Source organism: Electrona antarctica (assembly GCF_951216825.1).
Source record: "Electrona antarctica genome assembly, chromosome: 8".
Lineage (NCBI taxonomy): Eukaryota > Metazoa > Chordata > Actinopteri > Myctophiformes > Myctophidae > Electrona > Electrona antarctica.
This window is the reverse complement of record NC_136789.1, coordinates 7,034,361-7,048,949: the sequence shown is the minus strand read 5'-3', so window position 1 is coordinate 7,048,949 and position 14,589 is coordinate 7,034,361. Positions and strand designations below refer to the sequence as shown.

The following is a 14,589-nucleotide window of genomic DNA, read 5'->3' as shown; positions in this document are numbered from 1 at the left end:
CAGACAGCTCTAGATTTCAGCAATTACAAAATGGTATAAATGTGGAATATTATGGAAAGTGATATACATGACATATGCCCCTCCAGCACAATAGGTTACTCCAAATACCATCATATTGCTGAGGTGACAACAGTATGATGAAACTAGCTCTGAAGACAATCATAATATTGTCTCTTTCCACACATTATAATCAAGGGACTTTTTAAGTGACTACTGCCACCTAGTGGACACATGCAATACTTAATCATTGTGCTAAATTAAGAATTCTGCTGTTTTCTCTTACACTTTCCACCAATGCAACCCCTTGCAACTGCCATTGCGGATAATGGTTGCAATAAGTAGTTGCATGTTGAAGGATCAAGGATCGAGTTGCATTGGTGTGGATGTTGTGGTCATAATTATATCAATCATGACACACAAATATTTGAAAAACATGTTTCTGCAACAGTGACATTTCTTGTGGCATGGGTGGAAGAGAAATGTGTTTAGCCCTGAATGTGTGATTCAAATTTGACACAAAATGTTGGCCTAATCATCAAATCATGACACTGTGTTCATGATCTGTAATTCTTTTTTGAAAATGGGGCCTTTGGAAGCCATAGCATATAGCCTATCAGAATTGAATATGGAAAATCAGAATGATGTTTATCACATGACTACTACAGAGTTGTGTGAGTTTTGAATACAATCTGTAGAAGTAGTAGCAAAAAATGTGTTGAAGTAAAATGGTGGAAACTTTAGTAAAGTGGAAATGGGCATGGGCTGTGATCCTGTTTTGTCATGATCCAAGGAATCCTGGGGAATGTTTTCCTTTTCTTTTTTTGGTTTGGGGGGAGGGCCGGGGGGTACTTCCTTGGCGTACTGCATGTGTATGCATGCAAAGTTTCGGTCCACCAGCAGTGTATTATCATAATTATTGTTATATTGCATGAATAGGCCATCAGCGAGTGTGGGCGTGCTTGTGTTACGTCCCTCCTGGACAGGGGAATAATCACAGTGTATCCTGTACAGGTCCCAATCTGGGTAGCCAGGGTCAGGGACAGGGTGCAGTTAAATTAGCTCTCTACCAGCCTGTTGCTTGTAGAGGGTTGTTTTACTTGTCGACTAGGCTACTATACAATCAAATAAATCTGTATACAAGATCATTTCAGATTTCAGCAGGGAGAGGGCTGTATACAAGATAATTTCAGATTTCAGCAGGGAGAGGGAGGGAGATATTTACCGGATTATTAACCCTTGAGGGGTCATTTAGCAACTGGTCCCCAGCTAAATGATGGAGAGTTGGTAACCAAATGGACCCTTATAGATCTTTAACTCTTGCGAGTGTAAAATAAATGGTTTCAAAGTTGACATAGCAGAATAGCAAAAAAGTAGAGTAGAAATACTCGGTTGTTTGCTGAAAATAGCCCATAATCTACAAACTCACAATGCTATAGATAGCAGAGGTGGAAAGTAACTAAGTACATTTACTTAAGTATTGTACTTTAGACAGACAGACAGACAGACAGACAGACAGACAGACAGACAGACAGACAGACAGACAGACAGACAGACAGACAGACAGACAGACAGACAGACAGACATGTTAATGCATGGGTGGGGGTTAGGGTCAACGGCAAGGTGCCAACCTTGAATAGGTCTAGAGTCTAGACTATACTGTATAGACTTAACATCACACACCCTGTAACACACCCTGTAACAACGGACCCGGCCGTCGGAAAATCGATCCGTCGGAACAGCCCCCCGCACAATCAGAAGCACTAAAGATTTTCAAAGAGATATTAGATATACCTGCCAGACGAGTAGGCTACAAAGGCTGAAAGGCATTTGCATTCCAATGGGTGATTGAGGGTCGCGCCCACTAATAGTTCTCTGGTGTTTGTTCTCTTTTTGAGTGGTGCAACCACTCCAAGGAACAGCAATGTCCGTCCTAACCTATGTGACTATGTCCTAACCTATGTGACTATGTGACTATGTTTAGAGTACCAATAGGGGCAAAAGTGGCGCTGTTGTGCCAGAAACAGAGAGAGAGATAGTGTTGCACTGTTGCCTGCTAATTACAGAGAGAGAGAGAGAGAGAGACAGAGAGAGAGAGGCATGGGGAGAGGGGAGTTGCACCACTCAGTTGAGTTCACACGGGTGTGATTTTTTCTCAGTGTATGGATTTTGGGCAGGCAGAAATGGATTTGGACAGGCAGCCGTCCGTCCTCGCCTTATTGTACATACGCCACTGGTGTGTAAAATATGAAAACTATGGTAAAATAAATATGGGGCGAGATATCCACACTTCTGGGCGAGATATCCACGCTTCTGGGTGAGATATCCACGCTTTTGGATAGGCAAGGCAAAGTGAGTTTAACATTGTTTAACGTTATTTAATGCAATCAGATAGGACTTTTCTCTCACTCAGTAGGCATTCCTACTGAGTGGCATGATGATGATGTCACGCGCATAAGGCGCATACCCATAGATATATATAAGAAAGCTAGATGGCTCACCCACGCTCTGGCCAATGGAGAGCGACGTTGCTATGTGGCGGCCATCTTACCTCGGGGCCACATAACATTGTGTCTATGGGGCATGTACTTTTAAATAACCACGTTTGGTTTGTTATAAACGTCAGAGATGTCCGCATACTTATATGCTTTTATACAACGTTCATATAAAAAAACTAAATTAAGCAGATAAGCGTCCTGAATCATAGCCATGTTGACAACGTTTGTAATAAACCAACCCGTTTGTAAATCCGTCAAGATTTGAGCGAGTGTTTTTGTTTGAGCTGCCATTGAACATACTGTACTGTAGCCCCGAAGTAAGATGGCCGCCGGGTGAACGACGTCAGAAACTCCACCTTAAGCCATCTAGACTTTATATCTATGCGCATACCCTCTATAGACAGAGTTACGCAAACTCCGTTCACTTCATGGGGCCAGTCCAATGGCGGCTCTTCATAGACTTCTATTGGTTTGTCCCTAATTGAAGGCTCCACATAGGGACAACCGGAAGTTTACGGAATGCATTGGAGTCTATGCAAGGGGCCAGTGAGGCTTTCCAACGTTGAAGCACTGGGCCCTAGTGGTAAGAGGAGGGACTGCAGGCGGACCCGTGGAAGTATGATTGGGAAACCCCGTGCAGCTGGGCTTTAACGTTGAGCGTGTTTGCACTTCCGCATTTTGGGCACCAAATTTTGGTGCCCAAATCGAAAAAAAAGGCGGAAGTAGAAGGCTCTTCCGGGTGCTTCAAAACGCCACTGAGCAACTTCCACTGACATGAATAGCGGAGGGGGCGGAGCTTCGTGCCAGATCAGTCTCTATCCTTCTTTATACTCTATGAGTCTATGGGCTGCGAGTACATGAACCACTTCAACCACGTGACCATGCTGTTTCCTGCCCCCTCAATAGAGCGCTGCAGTCCCACCCCCTCGAGAGACCCGGAAAATAATTCCCTTTTCATTTTCCTCATAGACTTTTCAAAAAGTATTTATTAAAAGACGTTTCAGCTGCGGACAAATTAAGCCAACTCGAGTTGTGACACATCATGACAATAAACATATAAAATAAACAAATATGTATTCTTTGTGATTATTTGTTTGGTCCAAAATATTGTGTTTGTTGTCATGATTTGTCACAACTCGAGTTGGCTTATAAGGTCTTTAAATAAATATGAAAGGGGGCGGGAGTCGGGACTGCTACGCTCTATATCGCAACTCTTCTAGATGGCTCTGCCATGGCTTGGGGCGAGTTATCTTCACTTTCTGAAATTCCAGGGCGACCGCGTGGGCGAGTTGGTAAATGGGCGAGTCGTTTGGTATTCTAATCTACACTCGTATTCCACAACACACACCCCTCCCTGATAATGGTGAGGGGAGGAGTGATGAGGCTGTGATGATGGCGCTTTAAATACGTTATATACAGTTGATCCATCCTCCCCCTCCGTTGTTCTGCCATCATGGCTCCCTCGTTAGACAGGCAGGGATACTGGGGGCGACCGACTTCAACACTGGATTGGTGTGAAGAGAATTATGTCGTCACTTTCTACATCGCAGAATTCTGTGAGTAAAATGCAAATGACTCGGGGTTAAGTCGTAGATCGAGTAGTCGAGCTAAAAGTATGAAATGCGACCGGCTTCGCTGAGGATAGCGCTGCACTCTGCAGTCTGCACGGAAGGAAGGTCGAAGCCGAATAACGTCAACAGAGAGCTGCGGCTGTAACGCTGTATAATTGTTTTGTTGTAATGGTATTTCATATTGCTTGGCGTACGTAGCAGCTGCACGACCCAGCTGTACAGTTTGCACATGACAGTATCTGTCAGTGGATGTCTTCACATTTTTGCAAGCGTACCGTGTTCAACTACAATTTAGGCTAATATTTGCAACATATTGAATGAACTGAACACATAGCGGATACAGTGTTGTCTGCTGCTGACTATAAGTGGCTTATACTATAAATACTTAATGTCACAGGCTCACAGCACTCATCATGTCATGTCCCCGTCTAGTCCTAAAAGTCTCCGTTGAACGAGATTCATTCACTGTAACGGTAACGGTAACTCGTTCACATTTAATTTCAAGAGCATAGGCCTATATACTACAAAATACCACAATCAAATTGTACCATTGCAATTGGTTCAATTTCGTGCACTCGGAGACAGTTACAAATGGATACCTTATATTAAGATGGATACATTAACAGTATTTTACTAGATATTTATTTAAAAAAAAAAACCCAATGTGTTATATGTTGTGTTCTGAGCATATGTCAAACCAGAGCCATATAGAGTAAGACAGAGTTACGACAACTCCATTCACTCATGGGGCCAGGCTCTTCTATAGAAAAGGGACAACCGGAAGTTTACGGAATGCATTGGGAATTTGGAGTCTATGGGCTCGCGTGAGTATATGAAATTATGAACCACGACCAGGCTGTTTTCTGCCCCCTCAATGTCGCAACTCTGTCTAAGGCTCTGTGTCAAACTAAAAAGCACACCCGTGTGAAGTGGGTGCACCGTGAGTAGTGCAACTCCGTGTGGGGGTCCCCGGAAGTTCCAGACCCACAGGAACGCGGCCGGCGAGCCGACTCGCGTCCGAAACGGTCGAGAAATGACAGAGTTACCGTGTGGGGGTCCCCGGAACATCCAGACCCCCAGGAATGCGCCCAGGGGCACAACCCGGTTCCGGCGAGCCGCCCCGCGTCTGGAATGGTTGAGAAATGACGTTGAAGTTACTGTGTGGGAGTCCCTCTACTGTACTGTACTCTCACTAGTGTACTGTACTGTAACACCCCAAATCATATAGTTAATTTGTGTGTGTGTGTGTGTGTGTGTGTGTGTGTTAAGCTGCGCAACAGTGACACTTGGTTGTGAAAACCAACCAAAAGCTATTTTCGTGCTCGGACAGACCCAGCCAGCCAGGGACAGACCCAAGGACTTTCGTGCTCGGACAGACCCAGGGACACACATAGCTGTCTCAAAAACAGTGTCCTACACGTTTGAAGGGACTGAAAGTTAGGCTATGGTTATTACTATGTACCATCACACAATTGTAGGCCTATATGGGGCGGCGGTGGCTCAGGGGTAGAGTGGCTGGATGGCAACCGCAAGGTTGCCAGTTCGAACCCGGGCTCCCCCAGAGTTAGTGTCGAAGTGTCCTTGAGCAAGACACTGAACCCCTAATTGCTCCCAATGTGCTGATTGGTGCCTTGCATGGTTTCCGCCGCCATCGGTGTATGAATGTGTGTGTGAATGGGTGAATGTAATGCACAATCTATGTAAAGCGCCTTGGATAAAGGCGCTATATAAATGCACCATTTACCATTTACCATTTATATGCAGTGTGTGTGTCGAGATGAATGTACTACGGTAATTAATTTATGATAAAACATTTTTCTTCCACTATATGACCAAGTCATTGTTGTAGTCTGGATACATACTGTTCGAGTCCTGTAGGCATATAGAAATTAGGACTGTAGTGTATGACTAGTTGTTTTAACAACTTTCCCCCACCTAAGATGTTTTGCTTTATCATGCATGCAACAGTTTATCTAATATGGACCCAAGCCAAGTTGGTCAGAGAGAGTGTGAGTGTTTACTCTTTCACCTCTATTTGAGACATGTGACCTACATTACAACTAGTGTCTATGGTATTGTACCGTATTCAGTTCCTTTGTCTTGTAATAAGCTACTATACCAACACACTAACTTAACTACTATCTTAACTAACTTAATCAATAACATTTTGATTAAAACATGTACTTTACATGACATTCTGATTCTGATGAAACACCAAAAGCTTTGGCCACTGCCCTAATAATTATGTAATATTATTTAGGGACTACAGTAGATAAAGGAATATTGTCTTGTCCATCATTTTTAAGTGGTGCAACCACTTCCTTAAGTGAGTATGTGTGTGGGTGGGTGCCTGCCTGCCTGGGTGGCTGGGTGCGTCTGAGCACGAAAACAGCATGGTTGTTTTTCACCACCTGTGCACAACCTAACACACACACAAACACACATGCACATATGAACTGTATATATGGTGATTTTGGGTGTGCCAGTACAGTACAGTACAGTACAGTACAGTACAGTACAGTACAGTACAGTACAGTACAGTACAGTACAGGGACCCCCACACGGTAACTCTGTCATTTCTCAACCGTTTCGGACGCGGGGCGGCTCGCCGGAATCGGGCCGGCACCCTGCGTGCATTCCGGGGACCCCCACACGGAGTTGCACCACTTCACACGGGTGTGATTTTTTATTTCTTTTTAACCTTTTCTTACAAAAAACCTTTCCTGCACCACCAGGCACAAGCATAGTTCAATGGATACTGTCATGTATGAACTGATGGCAGAGGATTGTTTGCTATTTAAACTGTGACTGTGTAAAGTAAACTGTAAGTTCAAAGACAGACATGTGCTTTTGTTCAGTAAACCTGGTGTGGAAGACACAAAGGGAGAGGCCACCATGATTTTTAACCCTGGTGTGTTGCAGGCCTTTGAGCGTTATCTCAAAAGTTGGTGCCTCAGCAGATGAGAACAATAGAAGGCCAGCATGTGGTCAAAGAGCTGGAGGTCAAAGAGAGACATGTACTAATAATAACACATTAATGTCACAGAGACATTAAATAGAAGACCAGTAATCTTGGCATACAGTAAATTCTATCAGAAATAATCAAAGTCCAAACAATTACTGTAATAACTCCATCTTTTGAAGCAAAACCCTTGACTTTTATTAGTCACATGCAGATAAAGATAGAGTTTTATGTCAATTGTGCGGAGAGTTATCTGCATTTATTAGTTTAACTCCACATTAAGCAGGCTCGTTGTCTAAGAACACAGGCATTTACTGGCAATGGGCAGGTGGTTACATGGACATTCACACCTGTATGCTCAGTGTTGTGCACTGTTGGCCAGTGACTGGAGAGAAGTTGAAGGTTACAAACTTTGGTCACAGCAAACTTGACAGCTGTACTTGTTTTACCTATCGAAAAACACAATTTAATCGCTAATCGCTATTATTTCTGTGACAATTAATCGTCATGTAAAATGTCATAATCCTGACAGGACTAGACTGACATTGAGGTTACAAGCTCACTTCTTTCACAATACAGCTTGATCATAGCCAACAAACCTGGTGCAGTCATTACATTTCTGCAATAGGACACAAATAGCCTTCCTGTTATAATACCCACATAACACACACACACACACAAAACCCCTTCTATTATGTCACCTGATCACAGATGCCCTTAAGGGGCCGATCCACTCCTCGGACATATGAAACAAGAGTTTAGCCATGGTGCAGATTGTGTATCCCTCTGTTTCTTGATGCAGCATATCACATTTTCTCAAACAGGGAACACCGTCAGTAACCTGATTATGATCCTTCCTCCAATCTATGGTGCCATCCGGACATTCCAAGATGGCCTTGAGTTCCGCTACATCTGCTCTTTTCTGGGACTTGCAGGTCAGTTTGTTGTCTTTGCTCATGGAGCCACAAAGTACGCTGAAACCGAATGAACCATCAGGGAATGTCATTTAATATGATTCTCCTGTATGAATCCCCCCCCCCACAGTAACCTTGTTAATCCAGTGTTTCCTTACCAGATGTTATCATCATAATGCATTATGATCTTATCCTTGTTAGTGGAAATTTGAGAGGGGAGTTTGTCTTTACTTTCTCTTTGACTCTTATCTGTTTTGTCTCCCGTGTAGCTGTTGGCATTGGTTCCTGGTGTTTTCATATGACCCTGCTCTATGAGATGCAGGTGAGCTAACTAAGTTTCTATAAATAAAATCAATTGTCAGCAAGAAGTTGTATATACACAATAATGAACACGGGTGACTGTTGAGTCAGTTCAGCAGTTATTTTGTTGTTGTTGCTGCTGCATGTGACTGTGACTAAATTGTCTTAGCATTGCATTGGGAATGATTTGTTATGGAAACTGTAGTGAGGACTATTGTAAAGAAAATTTGCCTACTGTATGTTGAATCAATCAGGTTTCCTAAGGTGCATTATATTGTATGAATGTAATTAATGCTTCTGTCTGTTCTCACCTCTAGTTACTGGATGAGTTGCCAATGATTTACAGCACATGTGTCTTCGTCTATTGTCTGTAAGTGGTCCAGCCTTTTGGATTTATAATCAGTTTTTATTAGTACTTTGCTATGGGTAGACTACTCAAAACACCATTCAAGCACAATGAGTGCATGACTATGCATGCACCTCCTGGTACCACAGCACCTCAAAGGCCCTTAAAACTAGGCTCCAGACCTCCCAAAACAAACTGGTCAGGCTCCTACTTGGCCTCACCCCCCGAACCCACCTCACCCCTGCCCACTTTGACAGACTGGCATGGCTTAGGGTCGGCGACAGAGTACAGCATCTTGCGATGGGTCTGGTCCACAAGATTCGATACTCCACCAAGATACCCATGTACCTGTGTAGATACTTCCTTAATGTTAACGAAGTCCACACCCACAACACCAGAGGGAGTGCAACGAACCATGTTCAACCCAGATTCGGCACAAACAAGGGACTAAATTATTTTCGCTCCTATGCCACCAAAATGTGGAACGCCCTACCAACAGTCATTAAGACATGCGAATCCCTTGACTCCTTCAAAACCGCTCTCAAAGGGCACCTACGGATGGCTGCAATTCGAAACTGGCCCCCGTAAAATCTGAATCCCCCCCCACCCCCCCCCTTTTCCCCTCACTGTATATGTTTCTTTTCCCTTTTTACCTCCATTATGATGAATTCCTGTACTGTTCTTTGTCTATATAGAAGTGTCTATTTGTACGTCTCTAAATGTTTTGATGAATTGAACATGGTGGACCCTGTTGTAAACAAGTGTAATGCTTAATTGGGTCGTCCACTCACAGTTAACAGCCTTTGTATTGAGTTTGTGCTTGAAATGTACTGTAATTCTGCAAACTGTTAATAACATTTTCAATCAATCAATCAATCAATGTATTTTTACATTGGTACTACTAGTGTAACTATGGCTGAGCTTCAGTGTAGGACCATTTCCCTTTCAAAACAAGGTAACATTCAACTGATTTATGTTTCAGATATGAATGCTTCAAGCAGGAGAACACCATCAGTTTATTTCCTATTGCATTATTGTTAATCTTCAGTATTTCTGTCACTGTGGTGAGTAGGCCTATGTGTATTTGTTGCCAAATACCAATATAATAAGAGCTGTCATGCTATAGTGTATGGAAAAGTATTTCTCCACATCTTGACCAGAATCAACCTTTTCTGTAGGTGTATTTACAATGGAAGGAGCCTGTCTTTCACCAGGTATGGGAGTTAATGGCATGAATGACATTGGCCTTTGTTTGCTTATTAGGGTTCAGCATGTCCTCCGTTAGTTCTGTCTTGTGTAAACACTGTGCTAGGTGATACAACTACGACAAGCAACTCCATTTTATGTGTAGACGTTTAACATAGCATTCCATAAGAAGTACACACAATAACTTATAATTTAAGTGGCATTCATAAGATATTCATTTTCCATCTATGTTTCACCCAGATGCACATGTAATATAAACCACATTAACTTATAATGGGTGAAACTGCTCAAACATGTCCTAGGCCTATGTCCTTAATTTATAGTTTATTGTACCACGGTGTGGCACGGCAAAAATAGCCTATCTACTGTACAAGCTCACAATTGTGATATAGATTGGTTATTTTCACCACACAGTTATACGTTTATTATACAATTATACGTCTTAAGTAGTTAAATTGTGGGACCTATCACAATAAAGTTGGGATACCGGTGCTTATGCCAGAAGGACATTTTCATAGGACTTTTAATATGAAAGCGTGATATTACCTCTTATGGTGTTTTATATTATGTAAATAGTAAATAATCTCACAGCATGTCTGGACCAACTGACAAAGCAGCCATTGTTTAGTCTTTTAGGCTTTGCTTACTGATCATAATGCTGCATAGTGGAATACAGGTAGACACAACTGTCATCCATTCTGTGTCACACTCTGACCACAGTGGCCATACCAGAGGAAAGAATTTTGGGGAAATTCTTGCTATATGAAATAATGTACTCATTTGCATGCCCCACCCAGGACCACTTCTATTCAAATCTCTGTGTTTTTACAGTATTTTACTAGACTGTACTTTGTGCAAAATTACTAGCTGAGTTAGGAATTAGGTTTTGTATGAATTTCCTGTGGAAGTGTGCACTGTGCAAGCCATTTCAAAATCAAATGCACTTAATTCCATTCCTAATTTGTTTACAGGTCATGTATGGCGCACTGGTAGCATGCCTAGTGATGCGATCTATCTTCATAGTAACATGGTAAGTTGTTAGAGCAGGAAATTAATTATATCATCGTTATATTAAATTAATTACTGCTCCTTACAGGATGACTTCACCCATTTTTAACCTATCTTCATATAAATATTCCTCACCAATGCTCATAATATTGTACCATTTTTGTCTACTCGGTCTCTGTCTCGGAGGAGGGCTGTTGACAGTTCGATCGATGGGAAATCAAAGATAATAGAAATAGCAAGCTTTCTAAGTTAGCATGGAAGTAATTGTTCTCACGTTAATAAAAATCGATGATGTAACTGGTAGGCAGATTACTGAAGTGTCCTACAACCCTCCTATGAGACGACTGAGTAGAAAAAGATTGTACCAATGTACAATGTTTTCGCCAGTGGAAACAGTACAAATCTGCCGTTGATTCCATACAGTTCTGTATACTGTAGGTAAAGAGATATTAAAAGTGTTTTTTTTTTTTTTTTTGTGTGTCTATGTGTGTTTGTTTCACTCTTAGGGTGTACCCCTGGCTCAGGCCAATGTGTTACACCTCCTTATGTGTCTTCTTGTTAGGATTCCTTCTGTGGAATATTGACAACATCTTCTGTGACTCATTAAGGTAAGTACATAAAAAAGGTGCAGCTGAGGTTACACACCTACGGAAGCCATTGTGCCTCTAAATGCCGTGTTTCCAAAGGGAGGTGCCCTGGAATAAAGTAGATTTTTATGATAATACAGTGAGCAGCAGTACTGATGCAAAATGTGTTTGATGCTACAGCTTGTGAACTGTGAGAATGCCCGACTTGAGGCTGGAAACAATACAGAGCCAAGTAGTAGGTTGCAACCAGAAGGTGTATTTATTGAACACGTGGTGCTCTTCATACGCATCTCTCAACTCGCTACACTCCCCTGATTTTAACTGGCAGCAGCCTTTTATACCCAGGTGACCTGGACTGCACCATTCAAATGGGGGTGTTTCTGAAACATGCAATAAATACTTTAATACATAACTAAACACAATACATTCACAACCCACAATACATGAACACCATAAATACTTAAATACCCCTAACTCCTACAAGTGATATAAATATCCCTGAACTATACACAATACTCTCAAATCACTACTACAACAACAACAACAACCATGAGCTAAAACACATCACAACCCCCCCTCTTCCATTCTAACTTGGGGCACGTAGCTGAACGATTAGTAGTGCATCAACAACATCATTGCAACATCCCAGTTTTGATTCCTGCTGGACACCTGCATTGCATTTCCTTCTATACACTCATTTCTTAATAATAAAACAAACAAAGAGGGAAAAAAAATGTGTTGCTTTGGCTGTACTAGTATTACCTTGGAGACAGACTAATCTGATAGATGTACAGTAATAGAACTTGACTCTGGACAATTCCTTGTCTCTTAGAGCCAGCAGGCACGCACTGCCACCTGGTGTTGGAACAATGACACAGTTTCATGCCTGGTGGCATATCTTCACAGGCCTTGGGTCTTACCTCCACATACTGCTTAGGTAAGTGAGTGTCATGGGCCATGGCTTGTGTTTTAACAAAGGAGGATGATGAGGTCAATTCAAGAGATATGCATTGCAGAGTTATACATAATATACACAATTATTGCACATTTCTCTGGATAAATGATATAACATTTCAAAGTAATGATCCTTTTGCACACATAAACATATTTCTTTGTTCACCAACTTGTAGCATCCAGATCAGATCAACCTACCTCAAACACAGACCAAAATTAAAGGTATGTTATTTTTTGGATAGTTGCAGTAGTGTTTTATATGTGGCATTTATAATACAACTGTGTAGTATGGTCAAATGCATTATAACATATCATGGTAAAATATCGAATACATGACTTAATGCCATGTGTAAAATCTGTTCAGTTTTTCTGTGGAGTGTGGCCGACTTTGCACATTGAGTCTCAGAAAACAAGCTGAAGGGATTGGGACCATTCAGAGACGATGACTGCCATGGAGCACATTAGTCCTCTGCAGGGATCTCAACCCACAACCAGAGGCCACATATACCCTAAAGGTGTCACACCAAGGACCCTTCGGTTCTGCACTGTGAGGATGTGCCAAGGACAGTATAGCAGTGGGAAGTAAATGGAAGATTTTATAGTTTATATTGTTTTTCATAATTAATAATGATGTTGTTTTTCTGTGTAATGCTATTGATGTTTTTATTTGGTCATTCATTTACAATGCAAACATCGTCACCTTCGGGCAGAAACCTTTTATGTCCAAAACAGTTCATTTTCATGACATGACAAGAACAAGAAAACCCTGTTCCAGTGGATGTAATGGAGTTATGAGATTTAGTCACAACTCGATCTGCTTCTTTTTATTGGTCAACCACTTTCAATCTGGCATCCATATTTTGGACTTTTGGTCTGTTATGACAAAAACAAATGTGAAAGTAGCCGATCTGGCACAGTGGCATCACAATGCTATGCTATTATTCTTGGATTAGATCATGCCCTAACTATGCTCCATGATGCAAGGCAACGTTGAGGACTATACTGTATAACGTATAAAGTTGTAAGTGCAGCTGAAGGAACAGTGCATGAATCACAGTTGTTTCCATATCCTTCTCAAGGACTTAAATGTGTTGGTGTACAGTAAATGCTGGGACACAGCCAGCTACAAAGTAATACTGTGTTACCTACTTACTGTAGTTCACTCACTGTTACCAACAGTTACCCTCATTAGCAAGATCACACTCTTAATTAACATGAATTGGCTGAAACTGGTTATATCAAAGCATGTTGAGGCTGTAATTGTATTTGACCACCAGATGCAAATGCGATGTTGATTTTCCTTTTTTTTAAATAATGTAATTATTTTTTAATTTAATTTTGTGAAGTGCATTGGTTGTATGAGAGGGGTCCTTGAATATTTTCAGACCCAGGTGGTATAAAGATCACAGACGCTTGGCAAAAACCTGTCCATTTTCTATTTATTTTTGCCTTTACTACTGTATACCTTCCTTATTAAGCTCCTTCCTGTCATTGACTGAGCAGTTTCCATTTAAGACTGAGTAAAATACCATTACAATACAGCCCTCTAAATCAGCATTTCTCAAACAGGACCCATTTTGATAGATTATTAGTAAATATCCCCCTTTTTCCTACGAATGTTATTTATTAATATTTAATATTTCAAAACATTTGTAAAAATGTAAAAGAAAATGCCCAAATTTAAGATTTCTTCTTTTTTTAACATACATTTAAAAATAGACACAATGCCTCATTGTGATTGCAGATCGACTATTTTCAGTATTTTTGAAACGGTTAAGTTATGACTGTGGGCGACTGTGGCTCAGGAGGTAGAGCGGTCGTCCAATGATCCATGGATCGGCGGTTCGAATCCCGGCTCCTCCTTGGGCGGCCCAGGCGGTGGCGTAACCGTCTGGGCACCCGACTGGTAATCCAGTCGCAGTGTGCCGCGGGTTCGACTCCCGAGCCCGACACGGCCTTTACTGCATGTCTTCCCCCATCTCTCTCCCGTTTCCTGTCAGCCTACTGTCTGTCCCTTCAAAAACCAATAAAAGGCGTAAGCCGCAAAAAAAATATCTTAAAAAAAAAAAAAAAAGTGTCCTTGGGCAAGACACTGAACCCCAAATTGCTCCCGATGTGCTGGTTGGTACCTTGCATGGCTTCTGCCGCAATCGGTGTATGAATGTGTGTGTGAATGGGTGAATGTAATGCACAATCTATGTAAAGCGCCTTGGATAAAGGAGCTATATAAATGCACCATTTACCAT

The 14,589-nt window shown here is 41.8% G+C and overlaps 1 protein-coding gene across 1 annotated transcript; it reads left to right on the top strand.

Annotated features, from left to right (window-relative positions):
- Positions 1–3,948: 3,948 nt before the first annotated feature.
- Positions 3,949–13,704, top strand: acer3 (alkaline ceramidase 3; the record flags this gene model as incomplete). The annotated part of the gene is made up of 11 exons (XM_079507755.1): positions 3,949–4,051; positions 7,853–7,963; positions 8,212–8,264; positions 8,560–8,612; positions 9,571–9,652; positions 9,767–9,802; positions 10,766–10,824; positions 11,309–11,410; positions 12,222–12,326; positions 12,520–12,565; positions 12,708–13,704. 11 exons carry the CDS (start codon positions 3,949–3,951, stop codon positions 12,759–12,761), a joined length of 804 nt encoding a protein of 267 aa, XP_079363881.1. The 3' UTR covers positions 12,762–13,704.
- Positions 13,705–14,589: the final 885 nt, after the last annotated feature.